The sequence below is a fragment of the Artibeus jamaicensis genome, unplaced genomic scaffold (genome assembly GCF_021234435.1).
Source record: "Artibeus jamaicensis isolate MK-2021 breed Jamaican fruit bat unplaced genomic scaffold, CSHL_Jam_final scaffold_1964, whole genome shotgun sequence".
NCBI lineage: Eukaryota > Metazoa > Chordata > Mammalia > Chiroptera > Phyllostomidae > Artibeus > Artibeus jamaicensis.
In genome coordinates this window covers 4,418,794-4,437,544 of record NW_026522030.1, presented here as the reverse complement: position 1 = coordinate 4,437,544, position 18,751 = coordinate 4,418,794, and the positions used below count along the sequence as shown (strand labels likewise).

Here is an 18,751-nt window from a genome sequence, read left to right as displayed (position 1 = left end):
TTAGTGGCAGTGCCCAGAGGGAGAATGTCAATAATGGTGCTCAAGGAAAGGAGCCATGGGCTTTCTTTCTTTGCTCAAAGAACATCCAGCTGAGTGAGGGAAACCATGAAGTGGGAGGAGCAGAGCACGCTGTGACCCACGGGAGTGGAGGTTCACTGTAAGCAAACCCAGGGCTGATCTTTATTACAGGTTCTTTTAATTCACACAGCAAGCAAAAGGCATGGGTATAACCATCCTTCTAATACTGATAGAAGGAAAACGAGGTTAGGAGGATTTGAGTAATTTTTCTAAGGTCATATAGCTAATACAACTCTGAATTGAACTTGGGCCTGTTTGGCCCCAAGCCCCTGAGTTTTCCCCCTTGTCCTCTGTCCCAGAGACTGTCATTTATTGGTCATGTTCTGTGACACGCATCGTGCCACCAGTGTCATGCACGTCCCCTCAGAGAATCCTTATGCCTATTCAGAAGTGGTTTTCCTATTTTACAGAAGAAAATACCAAGGCACAAATAAGTTAATTAACTTGCCCAAACTCACAAGTAAAAGTGATAGAAAATTTGGGATGTAAATCCAAATTTGTCCCTCTTTATCATCGGTGTCGTGCCAATTTGCTGTGTACGTTTGAAGAAAGGAGTTCCATTCAATGAGCACTGATTTTATAACAGAGACCTTCAAGGCTGCCTGTGCTTCTCACAGGCCGTGGTTGTATGTGCTTCTCTGCCCCGAGCCCTTCCCCGTTTGCCACCTCAGGGCATCCCTAACCTTTCTGTGATCGCCAGGGGATGCCAAGATATTTGCTAAAAGGAGGTTGGCTTTACCATTGAGTCTTGGACCCATTTACCACTGAGTCTTGGACACATTTACCATTGTGATCTTGGACACAGTGAACCTTTCTAAGCTTCAGTCAGGGCTAATAACAGTGGAGCTGCCAGTGCCTAAATCCCCAAGCATGCTTCTAAAGATAGCTGCCCTAGTAGATATGCCACACTGCCCTGAAACTGCCAGAGCACTGTACACACATTAGCTAGCGTTAATATTATTATTGTTGCTAAGGTGAAATGCATTCTTGGAGATTAATTAGCTTCTGTATCTACAGAGCTGAATCATGAAAGCATGAATGGTCCTCACTGGTCCCCACGAGAATCCCAGTGCTTTATAAGATCTGCTCTTCGAAATCCCTCACTCAGTGTTTAAGGGATACTGGGATATCCATTACAAATGGATCTTTTAGAGAATTTTTACCAGGAAAGTGAAGACATTCTACTACAGCACAGCAGCTAAAGGCAGAGAGACCTGGAACTCCAACAACCCTGTTTGAAGCCTGAGCAAAACCCTTCTAACAAAAGGGTTTGCCCCTCAGAACCTCAGCTGCCTCACATTTAAGAGGTAGTGACTAAACTAGCCTCTTCCCAAGACTGTCATGCAGACTGGATAAAGTAACAGTGGAGAAAGCATTTGGCACTGTTGCTGGCGCATGCATAGCAGACCAGGCTACATGAAGACCCAGATGCTACTGATGCACAGACTGCAGCCACAGGTGCAGGCGTATCGGGGTGGGACCAGAAGGGGCTCAGGTGTTCCTTGTCAAGGCCTGTTTCCTGAGGCCCCCACTCTGAAAGGGTATGTATGTTTTTAATAGTGTGAAAGAGTGAAAAATGCATTTGCTTAAAATTGCTCTGCTTTTTACAACTTCCAGAGACCAAAATCTGCACGGGCAGCAGTTCCTTGCTGCTCCTAATTAATTCCTAAACAAAGACCGCTCTGGCAGCAGCACAGTTTATGAAGCCAGTTGACCTCCTGGTGCAGAAATGATGACACAGATGTTGTTGCTACTCCACAACCTCATTTTTCACTTCTCATACTTGGTCAGACCGGCCATGTCTTCACCTTCCAAGGAGCAGGAGATGGTCCCCAGGGCAGCTCTGAGACTCAAGCTGTCACCTCCTATCACTGCTGGCCTTTCTCCACTCAAGGATCTCTCAGCAGCTTGGGGTGGAAGAGGCCAGAAAAATGTCAGCGTGGCCTTTAGTTTATTGAAGAGATGCCCAAGTTGAGGTCTCTCTCAACTGCCTGGTGTTTGAGAGGCTACAGGTAATAATAATCAGTTGTCATGAACTGAATGTCTATTATGTGCCAGCATTATCCTGGGCATTCTGCCTGGGTTATCTCATCTCATTCAACACAATCTTTTAAGATGTGAGTTACTGTCCTCAGTTTAAAATTCAGGGAACAGGATACTGGAGATACGCAAAAAGGTTGCACAACTATAGAGGGGCCATTTATGGAGCCTTTCCTGCAGGTGAGGCACCAAGCACTTCACCTTGTGACTGATGCCTCTCTCTACCACTGTGAGGACCTCTGACAGGTTAGACAACTTTTCCAGGTCATACAGGTAGTAAATGGAGAAAGAGAAACCTAGCAAGGTGTGGGCCTCTCTGCTATGTTGATTGTTCCAAATTTGGGGGTCTTAATGCATTCACGGGGACAGCATTGGCTCAAGATCCAGATCTTAGGTTTTGGGAGGCTATGTGACCTCGGGCAATCTCAGCTTTCTCATCCATCAAATGGGCATATTCTCTCCCCTCATCTGTGAATGAGAGTTAACAGTTTTGTAAGTCTCAATGAAGTAGTATGTCACAAAGACCATGCTGGCATGCAAAATGAACTCTTAAACAACTGTTTCAGTGACTAAGTGGAAGCTGTTATCATCAGCTCCTCTTCCTGCAACCTGTGAATCTGTACCCAGTGCTAAGATGCTATGAAAAGTTCACAGCCACAACACATGACGAGATCCGATCATCTGACTCCCAACCCACCCATCTCACAGTTCACTGGGCTGTGGTTATATGCCAGGCACTCCCCGTCTTCTAAAAACCTGCCCATTCCATCCTGTTCCCTTTCCGCTTCCAGATCACCGCCTCCCCTATTTTTCTTTTACTCTGTTGCTCTAGGAATAAGAGCAGAGGAAATGGAAAATACTTATTCCAGCTTCCCTCAGGCATGGAAGGCACTAACCACAGTTCTCTGCTGTGTTAGTTTGCTTGCTCTGCCATAACAGAATGCCACAGACTGTGTGGCTTAAACCACGGAGATTTATTTTCTTACAGCTCTGGAGGCTGGAAGTTTAAGATGCCAGCAGGGTTAGTTCCTGGTAAGAGCCTTCTTGCCAGCTGTAGACAGTGGCCTTTCACCGTATCCTCACGTGGCTTTACCATTGTGTATATGCACAGCTGGCCTCGTTCCCTTCCTTATAAGGACACGAGTCCTATTGGATTGGGGTGTCACTCTTATACCTCATTTAACCTGAACTACCTTCTGGAAGGCCCTGTCTCCAAATGCAGTCACATTAGTGGTTAGAGTTTCAGTGTGTTAATATTTAGGGGGAACACCTGCTACTCTGAATCTCAGAAAGGCAGTGGCCAGCCCAAATTTCACCCTGGACTTGAACTTCAGGCAAATGCCAACCAAAAAAGGCACACCCTGCCAGTTAGTTGTACAGAGGTTCCGGAACTTCTCGTTCTGGCACTGACAAACTGTGGGAACTTAAGCAAGCACCTTTTTGGTGGCTCAGCCTGCCCTGCTATAAAATGACGTTAAGAAGAACGGCTACTTAATATATTGTCAGGAGGTTTTCATGAGGTGTTAAGTAGGAGCAAGATCTGTGCACATTCATGGTCAATAGTGTTTGAGCTCTAAGAACGGCTACCATTTATTGAGAAATGTATCAGACACTAACCTGGCACTTAACACAAATGCTTCCATTCCTGGCAATGATTTTATCAGAGGAGGTACTATTGTTCCACCTATTTGGCTGGAGTGAGCAAGTAGCTAGCCCAAGATCACACAGTTAGCAATAGTTAATGGAAGAATTACTGCTTCTGAAATCCACTCCAGTCCCATGGACTGATCCAGGTCTGGCTGACTCCCCTCTCCCCTTGTCCATGCTGCTGTAATAATTACAACAGCACAGACCTGCCCTGCAGGTGAGCTTCCTTTATCTGAGATCATCTGCCATGAAAACGGGTCGGGGCAGCCCCACATATCCTCTTAAAAGGCCTCCGGGGACTCTGGGAACCATCTTGAATGAAGCCCCTGGCACAGACGCTAACATATTTCATCCCCTATTAAGGAAGGCTGAGACAGGGCAGGGCTCTGGACGCTTCATTAAGGGGCCATCAGGACACAGAAGAACTGTAATAAAACAAAAACGCAAGAAGGTATCCACAGGGAAAGTCCAGGGCCGCTCTGCTTGTGCCCCTGCAGAATTGTAGAGAAGGGAGGGGGGCTGGGACACAGTGGGACAAGGACAGGTGTAGATCGGATGGGTACGCTCGGTCGAATCAAGGACTTCACAGCCAGTGAGGCCAATGCAGGCTTTGAGAACCCAGCTCAGCCTCTTCCTAGCTGTGTGGCCTTGGGCAAGGTCACCTAACTTTTTACACTTCAGCATTTCAATCATAAGGTGGAGATAGCAATGCCTGCCAGGAAGGGTTTTGTGAGAAGTAAGTAAAAATTTAAACAATGGGTGGGTCGAGGCTGTGACTTCCCCACCGCTGGTCTCAGTGAGGTACAGGTTAGTGATTCTCTGCCTTTCTTGTCCACAAGCACTAAAAGCAGAGCTGGCCATAATGTAGACTCTCAGAACCCCATGCCAGGTGTTCATATCAGGCATACCTGGGGCAGGGCCCACAAAGCTGCCTTTTGAACAAACAACCACAATAAGTCTTATCTAGGAAAAAGATCTCACTCCATAGTTAATGAGATACCAACAGTAAACAGCAGAACTTTAATATTAGTCAATTTTTTAAAATCTTAACACGTAGTAGTGATGCAAGGGATGAAATGCTTACCGTCTGTGGCACAGGTGGCAAACACAAGGCCCGTGGGCAGAATCCAGCCCTCCGCCCTGCTTTATCTGGCCCGGCACCTTGTTTCTACCCAGTGGCAGTGCCAAGCTCCTTGCCCCTAGTTAAGGAGCAGTTACATTTATACAGTACTAAAATTAGAGTCGGCCCTTTGACGGTACCCACGAAGCTGATGTGGCCCCTGATGAAAATGAGTCTGACAACTCTGATAAGAACTTCAGTTTCTTCCAGGTGTTAGGGAAAGACCACCCTAAAGAATTGTTTTAAGAATTCAGTAAAATAAAACACATAAAACTCCCAGGATCTTCCCTGGCATGTGGTAAGTGCTCAGTACCATTTCTATGAGATTTATTTTTACCTAGCCCTTGAAAGGAACTTATAATAACCCCATAACTGTGGAAGCCCAGGAGGGAAAACTGAGTCACAAATATTTTTCCTACCTTAATTCCAACCTCACATTTTGTTTAATCAAGCAATTTACAGGGGGCAAAACTAATTAGTGGTTTTAAATGCTTGGATACAAGCAGGCACTGCAATCATGATAAATCATCTCCGACATATGCCCGGCTCCTCCAAGTGACAGATGACAAACAAAAGCAGGACAAGGTCCTCCATCACAGGCAGAATCATTGAGTTAATGGAAGAATTATTGCTTCTGAAACCCACTCCAGTCCTATTGAGGGGAACGTTCCAATTTATCAAAGCCAAATGAACATTAATTGCAGCAGTCTGCTAAGTTTTCCAGACGCGATGACCTTCATTGAATTTTAATCCAAAACAGATAAGATTTCCTTCCACACAAGAGGAAACAACACAATTAGCTCGAAATGACAGCTAGATCACGGAGCAGGCACACACAAACAGCACACACACATTCACACTCACTCACATGCCCAGTGAAAATATTGATTCTGCCTAACTTAAAATTCAGCACAAAGGAGGCAGGCAGAGAAATGGTAAGTAAATATAATCATGCATCTGCATAACACCCCCGCCCTTCATTCAGGAGAGAGATTTTGGAGGCAGAAGCCAAGACAGAGAAGGTGGCAGGCAGTGATGGAGACAGAGGTTGTGTTAACTGCTGTAATTAATGTTATGTCTCATTGGGGAGATATGAGAGGGGGGAAAGAGAGGGAAGGGGAAAAAAGCAAGTATGATTTTGCTATTCAAGACACCCTTGAGCTGGGGAACATGAGCAGCAGAAGTTTGAATTGGGTAACTGTTTGCGTGTATTGGTGGATTTGCAGACAGGATGATTACCACAGTAGAGTGAAGATTGCTGGGCTGAGCCTGTATGTTCAGGGCTCCCACAACACAGAGCGAGGGGCTTTCTGCGGTATGCAGATCACAGCTGTGTGAGATTTAGAAAGACACACACACACACACACACACACACCCCATCATGAGATTTGGATGGAACGTGGACCTGCCACGTGACATGGACTGAGTCACTCTTTGAAACCCACAGACTTTGTTTCTATATTTATTTTCACTCTGAAATTCAAAAGTTGGATTCCATGGGTTTAAAAGAGCTTTTTTTTTGAGATCTATATCAGAAATTTCCACATTTCCCCCTTTGAAGTGTTCATGATCAGGGAGAGCCAGCTGCCATCCGCCATAGTCCAAGATCAGGCCCTCCTTCACAACAGAGAGAGTTGTGTCATTCAGTGATTATGGAGACGGGTCCCTAAAATGTCCATACACATCCTTGCCCCAGAAGAAGAAATGCTACAGAGTGAGCAGTTACCGGGAGTCAGAAATTTATGTTTACTTCTGGGCCCTGGCCCTTGCTGTGTAATCTTGGAAGAAAGCAGTCTTAACTGTTTAGGTGTTGGTTTTATCATTTGTGAACTAGAAACAATAACGACAGCAGTGTAAATGGCACTGATATATAACCGTATTTGTGTAGTTGTGTAGTAAGATATTAACTAATTTAAATTCCAGGAGGTGGAACCTATCATCACTAGCTTACAGCGGAAGAAACTGAGACTCTGAACAAAAAGGCAACCGATGCACAGCCGGGCTTCCAACCCAGGCAGTCCCCACGCAACACTCTACCTTTGTCTTTGACTCTTTTATTTTGCAATTATTATACTCACAAACAGTTGCAAAGTTAGTACAGACTATACTCTTCACTCTGCCTCCTTTAAAGGTAATGTCTCACATAACCAAACAGAATACGCGAACCCGGGAAATTAACAAGTATAGAATACCAGACCTCATTCAAATGCCATCAGGTTTTTCACTAATGTCCTCTTTTCGGTCCAGAATCTAACCCAGGATCCCACGTGGCATCAAGCTTTCATTTCTCCCTAATCTTCCCATACCTGCGACAATCCCTCAGACTCACCTCTCGTGCCCCTGATGCTTTTGAAGAGTGCTGCTCAGTTGTTTTGTGGAATGCCCACACTCCGTGTTTGCCTGACGCTTTCCCGTGATTGGGACGAGGCTGCACAATTATGTCAAGAACACCACAGAAATGTCATTGTGCCCTCTGAGTGCATGCATCCCATCAGAAGACTCATGGTGCCAAGATGCCTGATTTCTGGTGATGTTAACCTCGATCACTTGGTTTAAGTAATGTAGCAGATTGAACAGCCAATCCCAAAAATGTACAGTCACACCCTAATCCCTGGAACTGCTAAGTGTGAATTTAGGTAGAAAAAGCAGCCTTTGCAATTCCAAACAAGTTAAGGATATTTCAAAGAGAAGATCCTAAATCCAATGACACAGGCCCTAATGAGGGACACAGAAAAGATAGTGACAGGAAGAGAAAACCAGAAATCGGAGTTATGAAACCACCGGCCAAGGAACAGCCGCAGGGGCCACGCACCCGGAGATGAGGAAGGCACTACCCCCAAGAACACCCCAGAAGCCACGCAGTCCCGCTGACCCTTTGGTTTTGGACTCTTGGTGTCCAAATCTGTGAGGGAATACATACACTTCTGTTGTTTTAATGTCCCCAGTTTAAGGTAATTTGTTAAGGCAGCCCAAGAAAGCTAATACAAGGGGAGCCAACCAAATTCTCTGCTGTCGAGCCATCCTTGTCTTTTTGTAATGAATAAATGTTCAGGGTGTGACACTTGGGAGACCCTGCAAATCCCCGCTCCTCTGAAGTCTCACCCATTCACTGCGGCATCCACCTCAGTGGCTCTGACTTGTCAGTGGTAATTATTACAGTGGTGACTCTACTGGAGATTTTCTAGTTCCTTTCTCCTTCCACACGTACTAACTGGAATTCTACTGTGAGGAATAACAACCTCTTCTACTCATTTACATACTCAGTGGATTATTTACATCAGTATTTTAGAGTTGACAGTAACTCTTATCCAACTTAGTTCGAAGGAAGTTTGTGAATGCCCAGCGTGAGGAGAGAATGGTTTAAAAGACAAAAAGGAAAAGCAAGGGACCTTCTTTAGTGCTGTTTTAAGGTGTTTCATGCCTTTTATCATTTGTTCCCTCCTCAGCCCCATGAATGGGAGATCCACAGCCTTGTGGAAAATTCAGGAGACAGTAAGAATCAGGAGTTTAGGAACTGCTAAGGACACAGAGCAACTACGTAAGAGTCATGATTTGAGCCCATATCTCACTGTCCCCAAACTCACGTTATTTCCACCAAACCGGGCTGCCTTCTGAGGACCAGGGAGAGGGGACAAAGGGGGATTCATGGACGGGAGAGATGGAAGTATCAATGTGCCCTACACTTAAGCCCACCTCCCAACTGTGGCTGTGGGAAGACCTGGGACACGTGAACACTGTAGGGCACATACACACACCACACACGCCATTCATTCATTCATTCATTCATTCATTCACTCACTGTTGTCAGAATAACATACAAAAGCCCCAGGTTCTTGAAGAAAAAATGCAGTGTGAAGTAAAAGGCTGGATCAGAGGAGGTGGAGAATGGCCCCTGAGGCTATGTTTGCCTTCACTCTCCTGCCAACTGTCTGCCCCTCCCAACTTTGCTTCTCTGCAGTGTCCGGATCTCCCCACCCCCTTGCCTTCTGCAGGACTTGGCTCTGCAGCTCTGCCCACCTCCCCATCCACTGCCTCTCCTCTGATCTGATCCACTGTGCCTGGTGCCCCACATCAGACCTGCCCGGTCTCTCCGGATGCTGTCCACCTGCCCCCACTTCCTCCACAGCTTCCCACTCACCCCAGTGCCCCTCCCATCAATGCTCCGTCCCCTCTACCGCTCCTGGGAATTGGGCTTTGGGTCCCTCTCCCTCTGCTGTTCCTCTTTCCCTGTTTACTTCTATGTGGCTGCTTCTGTGTCTTTATTTTCTGTTTCCTCTCTCCCTGCCCTTGCTTTTATTGTTAAATCCTTTTATGCCTGTTCCTCCTCATTTCTCTTTATTTTTTGCACATCTCTCATTGTCCTTGGCTCCCTTTCTCTCAAGTTCCCTTTATCTCTCTCTGATAGTTTCTACAGGGCTGGTATAGAATAGTTGCCTAATACATATTGATGAATGTCTATTTTTTCCTGTCTGTGTTTCTGTCTGCCTCCCTCTGATTCACATTATGATTTTTTTTCTTTTCTTCTTACCTTCCTATCCTACATTCCATTTTAGCCAGAAAAGAAATACCACACTCTCAGGCCCCCTTCCTCAGTTACTTGCTGCCATCGCCAGATGCCTTGGTGACCTTTACCATCCAGGCTTGGTTGTCGGCCCAGGTCAATGGCGTAGAGATGGACAATACCCATATTCTGCTCTCAATTCCTCTATCTGCAGAATGAAGGTGGGGGATAGTCTATTGCCATTTGCAATGTGGGCATGCCTGTTCTCTATAAAGGATTACCTACGCCTGCCATTGGCTTTGGGCTTGGCTGTGTGATATGCTTTGGCCCCCAGAATGTGAGAGAGCCATGTCTGAGCATCAGCTGTGGGAGGCATCCAGGATTTCTGCTAGCACCTTCGCTTATTCCCTCTGCCGTAAACACCACACATCTCAGACTGGGGCTCCCCTCAGCCGGCCAGAGTGAGAGGACGTGCAGAGCTGAGCCACAGAGACTGCAACTGGGGGCACTGGTGTGCATGAGGAACAAAATACTGTTTGGCCAGTCACCGAGATGCACGACTTGTTTGCGGAATGAACTAGGAAAAGCTGGCTCATCTAGAAGAGTTGGATTCTGCAGGGTCGAAGGTGCTTTCTGCTCCAGCTTTCCAACCCTACTTTATAGTTTCACTGATTAAGGAAAAATCTACCCAAATGCTTTCTTGTGCATTATCTTGGTTCAGCGTTATGGTTTTAATTTTATTTCCATATTGCAAACAACCCAATGAGAAGCTGAGAAGAGGTAACGACTGGTCTCAATCTGTACAACTGGCAGGAGGTAGAGTCTGAGCTTGAAACCAGGCCTCCTGCCACCAAACTCCATGCTCACCCTTCTTCCCCATGCTGTGTACATACATGTTGTGGTAGATAAACACGTTTTCTATAGACAGAAGCCATGGCTTATTCTCCTAATTTTCCCGTAAGTCTAGTCAGACACCCTGCAGGTATTTAGTGAAGCTTTGTTGAGACAAGTCAAGGCCAAGCTGTAGAATTCATGTGATGTACATTTTTAATTTTTTTAAAAAAAAATTGTGATTTTAAATCTTCCAGTTTCTGTTAAAAAATGAATAGGATTCATGAGTTATGGCCCATTTACATAAAAATGTACTTGGGATAATTATAGTGTCAAACTTCATCACGTCTTGTCAACTGGCATAACCTTAATGATCTCAATTTATGGTGGGGGATCCTAAGGCTAAGAGAGGAATGTGACTTGTGTAAGGTCGTGGAGCACATGAGTGGCAGGGCTGGGACACCTGAGTCCCAAGCCACAGCCTTTTGTACTATGCATAGTACGTGGCTTTTTCACCACTAGATGTTTCACTGTTAAATTAGTCCCTCTTAGTCAGGATGCTCCCTCCGCTACTCTGCCTTCTCTCTGAAAGGCTTCTTTCTGGGCCTGAAGTCTATATAGCCTGGCTTCTCCTACCTGGTTGTCCAGGACATCCTTCAATAATATCGCTTATAAATCACACAGTGATGGTATTTATTGTTATCAGTTAAATTGTGCTCCCTCCAAAAAAAGATATGTTGGATTCCTAATCCCCAGTAACTAAGAACAGAACCTTTTATGGAGGCTGGATTGTTAAAGAGGTTACCAAATTATAAAGAGGTCATTAGGGTAGACCCCAATCCGGTGCAGGTGGTGTCCTTATAAAGAAGGGGAAATTCAAGCAGAGAGACAGACATGTGCACAAGAAGAATGCCACATGAAGACTGGGTCACACTGCCCTGAGACTAGGAGCTAAAAGACGCTGGGAGAGGCCCAGGACCGTTCCTTCCCCAGCTCCTGCTGAAGGAGCATGGCTCTTGCTGGCACTTGACCTCAGACTTGCAGCCTCCAGAACGGGGAGACAATCAGATTTTGTTGCTTTATGTCATTTAGCGGGTGGGACTCTGTTGGCAACCCTAGTAAACTAACATGGACATAAACAGCAGAGTGGTACCATGTGGGGAAACCTGACCACGCGTCAGGCACTAGCATACGCACTCAGTGCATATCGCGTTAGGTGGTCCTCGCAGCAGCCCTGTAGGCGGACACATCCCCTTTACCCCATTACTGGTGAGGAAGTGGGAGAAAAAGAGGGCACACGCCCCAGTCACAGGCCAGTAAGTCAGTCACAGAGCCGGATGTAACCTTGGGACGCCAAGTCCATAGTTCTCGCACGTTAGTTAACATTCTCTGTGCAGGTGTTTTCTCAGAACTAGAACAGGAGTAACAGTGATATGTTGAATTCGGATTGTTGTAAGAATTAGATGACTTAAATTTGTGTCAGTTACTATAACACTAACTACGCCTTATAACAGTGCTGTTAGCATGATTATTTTCAGGTTCTTCACTGCCCAAATTATGTTCTCAAAACTTTCCCAGTCAGTTATTGTTCCTCTTGACATGTAATCCCCCAAAGTAAGCAAAATATTTCCAGTCATATGGAAAGTCTAAAATGAGCTAAGCAGAAAACTTAGTCTTTTGGCAGTCAGATCTCATATCGTTGGCTTCTTCGGAGCTTGTGGTCGATTTTTTAGAGCTTTTTTTCATTTTTCTTTCTTTTTAGCAGATAGAACTTTCATTGTTAGGCATAGTAGGCAAGTAAACTGTTGCATGACTGAGTGACTAAATCAATAACCTAAGGAATGCATGATATACTGTGAATAAATAAATGCAATGGTTGGGTAAGTGATCTAAAGCCATTTTCACAAAAAGCTTTAAAAAGCATTATCCTTGTATCACACAGATCCTTTAAACAAAGATTGAAAACAGTAATAATAGTTTCTTAGATTTATGTGACATTTTATAATCCTCAAAGTAGTTTTCCATATATTATGTCATACAATCATAGATCTAAGTTGCAAGCAAGTAAAATCATCATCTAACTATTATTCCTCCTAAGTCCTAATGAATAGGGCTTCCAGCTTTCATACCCACAGAAACAGGGAACTCACTACCCATTACCTCAGTCCACTCCACTGCTATATAGCTTACACACTTTGAAAGGTTTGCCCATTGTCCAGCCATGAACAGGAATGTTGGTCCCTTTAGTCGCCCTTCAGTGGAGCTCACCAGTATATATCTGCATCATTTTCTGTGGAATGGTCCCTTTGACAGAAATGTATCTTCCATGGTCAGAATTCTCTTTTCACACATCGAATCCAGTATTTCTTTTAAAACCCTTTCTCTCTGCATCATGCCAACTACATGGTTGAGGTGGGACTTGACTGCTCAGAGTAGCTGAAGCTGAAGCAGCAGAATGGCTGAGCTGACCCTCCACTCTCTATTTCTCACCTGGGGTCACTGCATGACCCTTAGAACGTTAGTAGTCAGATGACACAATCTTCTGGGACAAGTAGATGCTCAACTGAGGTCTTAACAAGCCTGAGAGAATATGCTGGTTCCACGCCAGTAGGAGTGGATGTGGCAGGTTCCAGTGGCTGAGCCAGAGCTGGTTGCCCTGGCGTGGATGGGCAGGAGTTTGTGCTAAGACCAGGGAGTGAAGAGCATTGACTGACCTCCAGAATTCTTTAAGATTTGACTAAGTGATCTGGATCTTCTCACAAATGATCTCAATATCTTCACCAAAGATGGAAACAATGCAAAATTTGACAGAGGGGGAGTCACAGTCTCATGAGTGGCCTTGGGACCTAAGTTGGGAGTCCTGGGAAAAGCCTCCTCCTAGAACTGCCCTCTCATTAACCATGTAGCCTTAGTCAAGTCAGTTAAACTCCCTGCATCTCAGATTTCTCGTCTTTGAAATGGGGAAAGAGATCCAAGTCAAGGCCATTCTGTATAGCTGCTAGGGGGTGGGGCAGGGGTAGGAGGAGCAAACACTATTTTTATTCTTGCTAAACTGTCTGTGGCCAGGTAACAAGGGTAGAGTCTGAGCCACAGAGAGGCATATTCTCTAAGCCCTGCTGACTGGCTGGGAGATTCTGGGCAAGTTCTAACCTATATTTGGACCTCAGTTTATCATCCATGAAATGACAGAATATAATATAATATATCAGCATGTCTGAATAATAAAAGAGTCTCTACTAATAAAAGCAAATGCTCTTATGCACCAAACTCCTCTGATCAAAGCACTTGGTATAGCTACACAATAAGTGTTGGCATACCCCCATTTATAGATGATAAAAGCAAGGCACGGTGGGGTTAAATATTTTGCACAGATAACTGAAAGTGTTAAGTAAGTGGCAGATTTCACATCCAGGCATGTGGGCTCTGGAACCTATGTTCATAATTTCCATGTCACCCCAACTCCAGAGAGAAGGCAAAGACCTCTGAGGTGTGTCCCACCTGTGGGAGGCTGGGCTGGGATGCCTTAGAGTTCAAAGTTTCCTGGGCCTGGCTCTGTCTCATGAGGGTGAGATAAGGGCAGGAAAGATCCAGATTTTGGAGCCTGGAAGAAGGAAATGAACTGGTGGAACCACACGGTGGTAGACTTGGACCACTGTAGTGCATGGGCACAGGGGGTCTGGAGTGTGTCGTCCTCCTTGTGGTCTACTCTGCCAGCCACATCCTCAATGACAGAGACCTTCAAAGACATCTGGGCTTCCATGAACTTTTCATTCCAAGCTGATCTCACTGAGCAGAAGAAAGAAGTGAGAAACCCCTACAGTCTGATGTAGAGGAGCTAACACTGGGCCTGGAGACAGAGACAGCCCATTCAAGGTCATTTACAATGGAAGCAGTACTATGTAGGTTACTAGGTTATGGCAAGAAGGTATATGCTGTGCCAAAACACACACACACAATCTTAATAAATATTAATCTAAACTAAATCTTTCTCTCAAATGTTAAAAGAAGAGCAATCATATCCCTTCAGTCCTTCACAATATTAGATGGTGCCCAGGCTCCATAAGGAACTCAGCAAGTCCCCTGAGATGGTACTTACAAACTTGCACCCCAAAGTTAGCATGCAGGCACCCACTTGGCCTGACATGTGGCTGCATCATTTGCTAAATATATAAATGGGAAAAGTCTATCACACTCATTCCATGAATAACACAAAGGCCTTGATTTGTTCCTCTACGTGATGAGCACGCGTTAGGTCCAAAATTAACATTGCTGTCTAGCTGGGGTTTGTGTGTGTTTTTCCAAAAACAGAAAACTTCCAAGTTCTTACTCAACTCTCATCAGAATGTCTAATGCACAGTGTTAGCTGAAGAGGAACCAGGAGAACAAAGACCAGAAGCAAAGGTCTGCTCCATGGTAGACTCTCCAAAAAACAGCTGACTGCTGAAGAGAAGGAACAAAGGAAGAGGTGGGTGGTAGCCTTCCTTGGTTTTGTGGCCTTCCGCCAATCGCCTCATCTCTCAGAGCCATACACACAGGTTGGGGGTAATGTTTCCTACCCTCCTGCATCTGGCAGAGCTGTGCAAAAGCAGGAAAGAATGTAAGAGAGGCTGGAGAACTGAAAAGCCTAGGGGGGGTGGTTTATCCAATCTCTTCCCTGGCCAAGTAGACCCTGCATGCTCTGCATACTGCATTTGTCTTTTACCATCTACCCTGCAAAGTCATTAATTACAGCTTTTTAAAGAAACCACAGACAAAGGAGCCCACTTACACTTTAGATTACCATTCATGTGATTTTGCCCTAGGATCCCTCATGAGGAGGCAACAAATTCAAGAAAGTTCCAGATTATGGAACCAACAGAGGCAGAAGGCCATTCACCTCTCTGTGCCCATAACTTCACTCCCAGAATGGAGGTGATGTGTCTGACTACACGCATTCTTGAGGAGAATGCAATGAGATCAAGTCCACAGCTGTGCCCAGCACAGTGCCTGGCCAGTGGGAGAGAGGCATGGAAGCCTCACACTGAGAGAAAGAACGTAGAAGACATCGCTCAGCCTTTGTAGCCAGACACACTTGGGTCTGAAGAGCACATCCCTCTTATTAACTGTGTGGCCTTGGATGAGTTTCTCTGCCCACTTTCTAGTATTCACAGCCATAAAGCAAGGACCATGAGGGGCTTCTGGGTGTAACTGCACCAGCTCTGCCCAGCCCAGCTCCAGGGGCCACGACGTAGTGTCTGCGCTGCAGGGGGTGTTGTAAGGGTTAAAGCACCTGGCTCATCCAGGGCACTTGGGAAAGCACAGCCCCATTCTGCTTTTGTTCCGATTTTGTTTGTTCAGCCATTCTTGGAAAGGCCAGCTGTATTTTGGAGTACTAAACCTCAGCCCTCAGCAAAGCAGGCCAAGCACATGACAGATGTTAAACAGCTATTCCCAGAGATGTCAGCCAAAAGGCCAAGGAGTTGGAGACCCTTTATTTTCTTCTCTAAAGCACAATTAGTTTGTCACAGCTGACAGATGATGGATGGGTACGCATCAGTCCAAGTGACATCACGGAATCCATCTGACCTTCTCTTTATCGTGCTCACCTCTCACACTCGGCCGGCTGCTTCCCACCAGCTGCTGACCATTCCCTGTCTCCCCCTCCAGTCTCTCTCCACCTTGCCCTCCCCTGCCCCCCGAGGCCCCCCACCTCATTCCCACTCACTCACCATCACGGAAATGTGGAGAATGTGCATCTGCTCCTCTACGATCTCCGAGGGCTCCTGGAGGGTGGGGGCGGTGGCCTGGGGCAGCTGCCCAGAGCTGCTCATGGAGACGTGGAAGTACAAGGTACCGTTCTCCAGCCACTGTTGCCTCCAGTGCACCAGTGAGATGTCTGCCGCCGTGCCCGACATCTCTGCAAGACAAGACCCAAGGGGCTGGGTGAGCTGCATGCCCGGCCTGGGAGCTCTAGGGAGGGAAAGAGCCACACCTACTCTGTAGCTCAGAATGTCCCTATTTTGTACCAGGATGCCTGTCCTCACAACAAATCTATGAGGCAAAGGTCAGCACTTTCATTTATTGATGGGTCAACTGTGGCCAAGATTCACCCCAAGCAATGAAAAGGCAAAAGCAGGATTTGAACATGGGTCTGCCTTGTGCTCTTTTTCATAGCACCATGCATGATAAGGCAATTCCTTCTGTGCTAGCAACAAAAATCAAACTAAGCAAGAGGGTCAAAGTGCTCAGTCTTCTGAGGCCATAGAAAAGGGAAATGAAGGGAGGATGGTGTTGAGAGTGCAACTTCCCCAGTGGCAGAGCTAGAGGTACTCAGGGCAGAACAGCAGAACCTCAGGGCTGGACAGGCCTAAAAGCACCAGCGTGGCTAAAGAGCTCGGGGTCATCCTGTGTGTGAAAGGAGCTGGACAGGAGGTGGCCCTCGGCCTAGCTCTTCTGCTTCAATCACAGCAGCTCTACTTTGGGGCAGGGGATGTGCTGTACTCCCAAGCACAGGTGAGTCGGCACAGCGGTTTCCATGGCTTAAAAACACTGGAAAAGCCACCACCGACCCCAGTGTTCTCGTACATACCCAAAGGTAAGTTAGGATGATCTAGTGCATTGGAAAGTCACCTGACTTGAAGTTCCTCTTACCTCTATGCTGCTTTTCCCACTGTATATACTTTTATTATGTATGTAATGATAACAGAACTTCCATTCAGTATAATCATACCTACATACCCTCTTGTTAAGTAGAAAGCTGATGGGTAAAATACCAAAAGTGTCCTTGCACTGGGATCATGCAATCTTTTCATAGCTCTGTCTACTAAAGGGATGTGTCCCTGCAAATGTGCTAGAAGGCAAGGCCTATCAGTGAGGCTCATGAAGAGAAGGGAAGGGTGGGTGGTATTCCTGGAGCATAATCTGGTTGTCACTCAAGTGAGAGTTACTATAGGAGACACAGGCCATCCATCAGTGGACAAGTAGATTTAATTGTGTCTGGGGCTTGGAACTTTGAACCCTCTTCCCAAGACATGAATCCGACCTAGAGGAAGTATTCTTACAGTCCCTGAAGACCTTCTACACACACAGACACACACACTTGAGAAGGACCGATGGGGAGGCTGAGTCAGAACTTATTCAGTCAGCTCTCCCCAAGCCCCACTGCAGCCCCCATTACATCCGGCGACACTGAGTGCAAAAGCGGTGCCTTGAAGACATGAGATGGTGTTTGTGTACCAAATTCTACTCGTTATCCTTACATCATCCTTTTCCAATAGACTCTAACTCCTTGAAGTTCACAAATAAAAGTCCTTAGAGGAAGAGCAGCTGGCACTTAATAAGTGCTATAAAAAGTGAGCTATTAATATTTATTGTCATTATTATTCACAAGGATCTAATGTACCCGTCAGCTTCCTTGAGAAAACCTTGAGACATCCTTGATGGCTTGCTCTCTCTCCCACCCCTCAACTAGTCCACCAGGAAGTCCCCCAAAAGCCCTTCAGAATTCACCCCTCTCACCTCCTCTGCTGCAACCGACCAGGCCGGGGCACCAGCCTCTCTTGCCTGGCTTACTGCAAGGGTTTCTTAACTGGACTCTTTTTTTCCATGTTCGGCTCTCCTGTCTGTTCTCAATCAGAAGCCAGAGGAATCCTGCCACGGCATAAATAAGCTCATGCCGCATTTCTGCTCACTGCCTCTGATGGCCTCCCACCTCATTTGAAGTAAAACACAAAGTGACCAGAATACAGTAAGTTAGCCCAAGTGCAAACTTGCTTGGGTTTCCCTTGATGCACCCAGAGTTCAGCAGGGTGGAGAGAATCACAGTTCATCAGCTCCTAGAACACAGGCCCTGAAGGACCCTGAGAGCTCACTGTGTGGCCCCAAGATAGGAGACAGGTTAGGTGTGCCAACTGTGAAGAAGGTCTCATGCCAGCTCTTTCTCTCCTCCCACAATCCCACCTCCTAATCTCAGCACCTGAGGCCTTGGCCATGGCTTCCCTGGCATCCAGCCATCTGGGCCATGGAAAGGTGGAAACTTTATGGTATCAATAAATGGCCTGGCTCAGCACCTCACTAATTTTTCCTCTCAGAGTATAAAAGCCAAGAGTCAGAGGCCAGGGATCCCAAGGCTGAGAGTTAGTTGCCTCTGGAAATAGCTCTCTCATTTGTTGCCTCTGGAAGGGGATCCATGTGCCACTGGGTGGGTGGGCACTTACTGAGCTAAGAGGCTCTGGGATGGCACCAGCAGAGACCTCCAGGGCAGGCTGCATCTGGCTGACACATCCTGGTATAGCTGGGGGCAGAGTAAGTGAGGGAATGCTTGCTGAAACCTGTATCCCTTCCTCCTAGACCTTCCCACAGTCTGAGCCTGAAATCTCACCATTGAAGAGGCTTGCCCTTCCCATGTTTAGATGAGAAAATAGAGGGCCACCGAGAGTTAATGACTTGCTTAAGGTCACTGGTGAGTTTGTACCAAGCTGGATTTTCAGTCTGCAATTTCTATGATGCCAGTGGCTCTTACAACGTCTCCTTGTCTTTGACTAAATTAGCCCTGG

General features: G+C 46.2%; 1 protein-coding gene across 2 annotated transcripts in view; it reads right to left on the bottom strand.

Moving 5' to 3' along the window:
- Nucleotides 1–18,751, bottom strand: part of ASTN2 (astrotactin 2) — an 817,144-nt gene that overhangs the window by 687,266 nt on the left and 111,127 nt on the right. For both annotated transcript variants that reach the window (XM_037154714.2, XM_037154715.2), the window contains exon 2: nucleotides 15,926–16,113. In XM_037154714.2, coding sequence (XP_037010609.2) covers nucleotides 15,926–16,113 — 188 coding nt within the window. The remainder of the gene's footprint in view (nucleotides 1–15,925; nucleotides 16,114–18,751) is intronic.